The sequence below is a fragment of the Solanum tuberosum genome, unplaced genomic scaffold (genome assembly GCF_000226075.1).
Source record: "Solanum tuberosum cultivar DM 1-3 516 R44 unplaced genomic scaffold, SolTub_3.0 scf00601, whole genome shotgun sequence".
NCBI classification, from domain to species: Eukaryota; Viridiplantae; Streptophyta; class Magnoliopsida; order Solanales; family Solanaceae; genus Solanum; species Solanum tuberosum.
The window spans coordinates 6,911-13,437 of record NW_006239574.1 but is presented as its reverse complement, the minus strand read 5'-3'; the positions used below and the strand labels follow the sequence as shown (position 1 = coordinate 13,437).

Below are 6,527 nucleotides of genomic sequence, written 5' to 3'. Positions count from 1 at the left end.
TGATTTGAGATAATTGCTCAAAAACTTAGCTCAAAGGTTATCTTGTAAATCAAAGTTTCCTCTCTTCTTTATTTAGAAATTGATTATTCGTTTCTGAAAACTAGCTCAAAGGATTAATCGAGGTTTCCTTTCTTGTTTAAATGTGAAAACATTTTAAATCCTTTGGGAATAGATAGTCCCCATATACTTTTGAAGAAATGAACTTCAATCTTTACTCTTTACTCTTTACTCAACTTGAACTTTAAGTCTTAAAACAAAAGTTAAAATTTCTTGCAAAAGACTTCTTGAAAAGTCTCTAAGAACTTCCTAGACTTGGCTCTTGACTTTCCTTGAATTTGAATTTATGGATTCAAGGTTATGATTCATGTTTCTGGATGATTTCTAGATGTTTAGAAGTCATTTGGAGTAGTTAGAATCAATGGAAGGTGTTAGCACACTTTAGAAGGACTTAACTAAGCTAAACGACGAAAAACTGGTGAAAAACGACGATCCAGACGCGTCCCTGGCACGCCGCGCCAGACCCAACTTACTAGGGCTCAAATCTGGCGCACCGCACTAGCCTCTCGGGCGCTACGGGGGCACATCGCGCCAGCCTCCCTTCAGGCAAAATTATGACGAACTTTTGATCTCGTATTCTGATCCTAAATCATTGTAATCCAATTCTTTTTCTCAAATTCACTTTAGATTCGTGTACCCAAATCATATACACAAAATCTAACCCAAAAAACTTAAGGAAACAACACTTTAACATCAAGAAACTCCTTAATCTCAATTCATATTCAAGAACGAAATCAATTCAAGAACAACTATCAAGAACATCAAATTCTCAATCTTTTTAGGACAAAAATACGTTGAATTAAACATGCTTGGCACGTAGGTGAACTAACCCAACGCTACGTGATCTCACATACCTCGTAGGGATCACCCCTTGACGAAATCCACAAGTAATTCCTTACGAAGACGATGAATCTAGAACTTTCTTCTCCTTTCTCCTCTTTCTCTTTCTCCAAGCCCTAGAGTGAACTTCAATTTTTTTCTTAACTGACTAAAATCTGATTTGGTTTTAGACCCCAATTAATTACCCAAAGATTTAATAAAATAATTGGGTAAGGAAAAGACCATAATGCCCTTCTAAAATCCGAATTGGACTTTCCTTATTTGAACAACCCAATTTCCAATGGGCATAACTCACTCATACGAACTCAGAATCATGCAAACTCGGCGGCGTTGGAAAGATTGTTCCAAGATCTTTCCTACAATATCTGGAAACACACCTAACTCATCATGAGCTAGAAGTTATAGTCGTTTGAAGTTTGAAGTTGACTAAAAACTCAACTTAACACACTCAACAAATTTTCCAGATTTTTAAATTCTTTCCAAAAATGACTATTTCCACTTTTTAACTTCTTTCTAGTTATGGGGTGTTACATTTAACATAAAAATGGACCCATTTTCATATGTTTTTATCATAAAAATCTCTTTCTTGTTACAAATCCATTTAATTGTGGATGTTTCTTTCCATCAACAATCTAACGTAATGTATCTGTTTAATGTAAGTCTTAAAGATGTACTAACGTATGTGGCTTAATATTGTAAACGGATGATTTCTACATCCTATAAAAGGGTATTCTTTGTTGGGATCAAAAGTGAATAGGGCGTCATGCGGAAACTTACAATTCCAAATTATAATGATTGAGAAATCAGACAACAAATAAAAACATACTAAAGACATATTATTAATATAGTTTTGTCAAGTGACCTACATATTGAAAATTAATATTAAAACCTTAAATATGTTTATGAGAAAATATCTCCATAAACAAAAGTGATAAAATGACTACATTGTGGATGCTATTTTATTGTTGATATGAGAAAAGAGATCTTCTATTTATAAATCTTCATTCAAACTTTTCCTCTAAGGAAAAAATAAATCAATTATGAAAGAGAATTATATTTTCCTTTCAGGAAAAGTTAAAGCATTTATGGTAATACTTTTGCTTTTCTTTAACGAAAAAAAAATTTTCAAATAAGATAAGAAAATCAGGGCAAAATCCTAACAAATCTCCCCTTTTGTATGGATTTTCTTCATAAAACTTGATCCTCCTTCTTCATACAATCTTCATGTATCACTACTGCATACCATGGTTAAAAATTGATATGGGTTAAAAGTTGGAGCCCTTTGTTGAAAGTTATGAACAAGGTTGAAAGTGGAGCTCATGCGTTAAAAGTAATATGCATGAGTTGAAAGTGGAGCTCATGTGTTAAAAGTAAGATGCATGAGTTAAAAGTGGAGCCCGGGCATTAAAATTTGTAGGGGTTGAAAGTTGGAGCCCATGCCCTAAAGTAAGCGTGAGTTGAAAATTGATTTTGTTTTAAAGGATGGAGCAGCAGGATATTGTTGAAAATATATTTTTTTAAAAACTCCACATGTAGTAGCACAAAAATCTTCATTATCATCATGTTGATTGCAAATTGATCTAAAACCACCTTGAACATGTCTTCACATTTGTTCCATTGGATCATTGAACTATGTGCTCTGATACCACTTGTTGGGTTCAAAAGTGAATGGGGCGTCATGCGGAAGCTTACAATTGTAAATTATAATGATTAACAAATCATACGACAAATAAAAATATACTAAATACATATTATTAATATGATTTAGTCAAGCGACCTACATATATTGAAAACTAACATTAAAAAAATATAAATATGTTTAGGAGAAAATATTCTTATAAACAAAAGTCTCCAAATGACTATTTGTGGATGTTATTGTGTTGTTGATATGAGAACATAGATCTTCAATTTATAGATCTTCAAACTTCTCCTGTAAGAAAAAAAAAATCAAACATGGAAGAGAATTATATTTTCCTTTTAGAAAAGTTAAAGCAATTATGGTAATACTTTAACTTTTTTCTTTAAGGAAAAAATAAACTTCAAATAAGGTAAAAAAATCAGGGCAAAACCCTAACATTCTTCACCCTTGTGAAAGACACACTTGAAGAGATAAAATAATACTCTCTACTATATATTTTCCATTACCATTTGTCTTCCTTTCTTATTTAGTATTCTTGGATTTTCCTCTCATTTTACAATACGCTATCAACACTAGTCTCTAACTAATTGAGACCTACTTAATTCAGAATTATCTTTTTTCCTAAAAGTTAATCAATTTTCTTTCCGAGTCAGATAAATAAAAAAATTCAGTCTTCAGTTGGATTCAAGATGAGTAATGGAGATATGTGCCTTCTAGATAGTGTCACAACTCATTCGATACTAAGAGAAAATAAATATTTTTCTCATTTGGTTATTAAAAAGACATATGTTAATACAATATCCGGTTGTACAAAATTGATTGAGGGCTCTGGAAGAGTGTCCTTATTACTACATGGAGGAACATTATTGGTAATTGATAATGCATGGTATTGTAGTAAGTCTCAAAGAAAATTGGTATGTTTCAAGGTTATTCGCCAAAATGGCTATCATGTTGAGACTACAATATAAGAAAAGGCGGAATACTTTTATATTACTACAATAAATACAGAGAAAAAAAATGTGCATGAAAAATTACCTACACTTTCTTCTAGATTGTACCAAACAAATATTGGTACAGTTGAATCACATGTCGTAGTAAACAAAATGTTTACTTGTTCTAATGATTTTATCATTTTGCATGACCAGTGTTCTGAAAGGTGCTCGCCTTTCGCTTTTAGCGACAAGGTGAGGTGAGGCAAGACAACGCCGCCTATCTCCAATGAAGTGAGGCGAGGCGATTTCAGAAAGGCAAGCAATGACGACCGAAAGGCGAAAGAAGACACGGTGTTGCGAGGCGATAGACGTCGCCTTTTTTTTAAAGGTATGATTTAATAATTAAAAGCCAAAATTAGGGTTTTGTTGGGGTATTTTTGCAAATCTTCACCTTCGCAAGTCCTGACCTCTTCTCCTCAGTTTTTCGCGAGTTGCGACCTCTTCTTCTTCGCGACTGCTGCTCAGCTCAGGTACGAGACCTTCTTTTTTTTCTTGTTCTTCAGTTCTTCTCCTCTTCTCTTCTTCTCTTCTTCTCTTCTAGTTTTTTCTCTTTTTTTCTTATTCTCTACTCTGTTTTTAACTAGTGAATGACCGAGATTATGCTCTATTTTTCAGTGGTACTGTGGTAGTGACGTGAGTGCTCTATTCTTTTGTAGTGCTCACTGCAATCTGCCTATATATTTTTACAAAAATAATTTAATCCTTCTATAATTATTTCTTCCCTACTTAACTTAGTTTAATACTAATTGATATATTATTTATTTATCCATAAATAGTGAATTCAATGACGTCGGATACCAACAAAAAAAGAAACATTGGATGAAAATATGATACTCAAGTACCAAAAAAATATTCGGTTTTATGTACTTTGTGTAAAGGTACTTATAATAGTGGTATTACTCGACACAAGCAATATTTAGTGGGTGGAAATAAAATGTAAAACAATGTCCAACTTGTCCATTGAGGTTAGAGAAGAAATAAGGGCTTATACGGGAAATAAAATCACCAGTAATCCAAAATTTCAAGTGAGGCAGCCAGAAGAATTTGTTAATATTGATGATGATGATGATGATATGAATGAATATGCTGAAATGTTGTCTCCCTCCAAAACTCAAAAGATATCTTCTAGTGGAAGTGCATCATCCACGACGTGGAACATGAAGAAGGCCCTATGAATCTCTATTTTCCACAAAAAGCACAACAAAAGGAGGCTTTGAAAAGGAAGCAGGAGCAGGAATTAATGAAACCAAGAAAATTTTAAGAGAGCGTGCGGTAAATGCTTTTGCATTATGGATGTACGATGCGGGGCTCCCTTTTAATTGTGTTAATTACAATTCATTTGATAAATTCATTGGGGCAGTAGGACAATGTGTCCCCGGAATAAAGCCTCCTACATTCCATGAAGTTAGAGTTACTCACCTAAAAATAGAGGTGAAGAAAGTGAATAAAATGTTAATCAGCATAAAGTGTAATAGACAAAGTTTGGATGTTCCATTATGATGGACAAATGGCCAAAACGAAATGGTAAAATGATCATCAATATTTTGGTGAATTCTACAAGTAGTAGAGTATTTTTTGGTTTTGTTGATGCTAGCAATGAATCTACTGATTCTACCATAATGTACAACTTGGTTGAAAGCACTATTATTGAAAGAATTGGATCGGAAAATGTTGTACAAATTGTCACCAGTAATGCTAGTGAGAATGTTAAAGCGGGAAGCATGATGATGGGTGCGTACCTACACATTTATTGTACTCCATATGCTGCTCATTACATCAACTTGATATTTGATGACATATTCAAGATTAATCCATATGCTTCAGGTAATATCACTCTCATATCCTTTAACTTTCTTTATAGCCAATATTTAATACTCATTAGCTACTAATTACTATAATATTAATTTAACAGTTGTTAAGAAGGCCGTCAAATCCATTCTTACATATGAGAAAATTCATCAATCAAAGAAATTTGGTGAAATCGGCCAAGACATGATTTCCAACGGCATTCTTACCTTTGAGAGCTATGTACAAACAACAGAAAAACTTGAGAAATCTAGTCCTCTTAACCGAATGGACTTCAAGTAAATTTGCTACGAAAAATTTGAGGAAAGAAGTTGTCAACCTTTTTATTTATTTTCACTTTTGAAATGATGTTGTTCGGGCACTTAGAGTTTGTGTTCCTTTGACAACAATGCTTTGTTTGGTGGATGGGGAGAAAAAACCACAAATGGATTATATTTATAAAGTAATGGATAGAGCCAAAGAAACTATTGAGCGGGGTTTTGGTGGAGTTAAGAAGCAATATGAGAAAGTGTTTGAAATTATTGATGTAAGGTGTTCAGACCAACTCCATCGGCTTTTACATACTGCATCCATATTTTAAACCTAGGATTGTTTATAAAGCTCATAACGATGGCACTATACATCCTAGTCTATGGACGGATTATCATGCATGTGTTGAGAAGATAAACCCTGATATAACAATACAAGATTAACTAGTCATTGAGCTGCCTAAGTACAAAATGGCGGATGGACTATTTGGTTGTGGTCAGGCTCAAAGATCCAAAGACACAAGGTCACCGGGTAAGTGAGTTGATTTAACTCTTTATAGTTTATACTTTATACTATAGCTTTACTTAAATTATTTGACTTATTTATACTCATTGACCTTTAAATTTATTTTTTTATAGTTGAATGGTGGTCACTATTTGGTAGTCAAACTCCAAACTTGCAAACTTTTTCCATGAAGGTATTAAGCTAACTTGTAGCTCAGCCGGATGTGAGCGAAATTAGAGTGTGTTTGAACACATAAGAAGAATATTTTATATCCTAATTTCCATATTATATTATTAGTAGTATCTATTAGTTAAAATCTATAACTTATGCGCAGACTCATTCCAAAAAGAAAAATAGGTTTGCACTATCGCGTCTCAATGATGTAGTGTACATTAAGTACATAGAACATTGAAACTTCATTATGATTCTCATGATACTAT

General features: G+C 33.2%; 1 protein-coding gene across 1 annotated transcript; it reads left to right on the top strand.

The window, feature by feature from the left end:
• Window positions 1-5,027: 5,027 nt before the first annotated feature.
• LOC107058803 (uncharacterized) lies at window positions 5,028-5,616 on the top strand. Its single transcript, XM_015304969.1, has 2 exons — window positions 5,028-5,352; window positions 5,441-5,616. Exons 1-2 carry the CDS (start codon window positions 5,028-5,030, stop codon window positions 5,614-5,616), a joined length of 501 nt encoding a protein of 166 aa, XP_015160455.1.
• Window positions 5,617-6,527: the final 911 nt, after the last annotated feature.

Excerpts from the sequence above, each read along its gene's own strand:
- LOC107058803 (XM_015304969.1), top strand. The coding sequence starts at position 5,028 with ATGGACAAATGGCCAAAACGAAATGGTAAAATGATCATCAATATTTTG. Across the intron at positions 5,353-5,440 it reads GATTAATCCATATGCTTCAG|TTGTTAAGAAGGCCGTCAAA; the intron begins GTAATATCACTC and ends TTAATTTAACAG.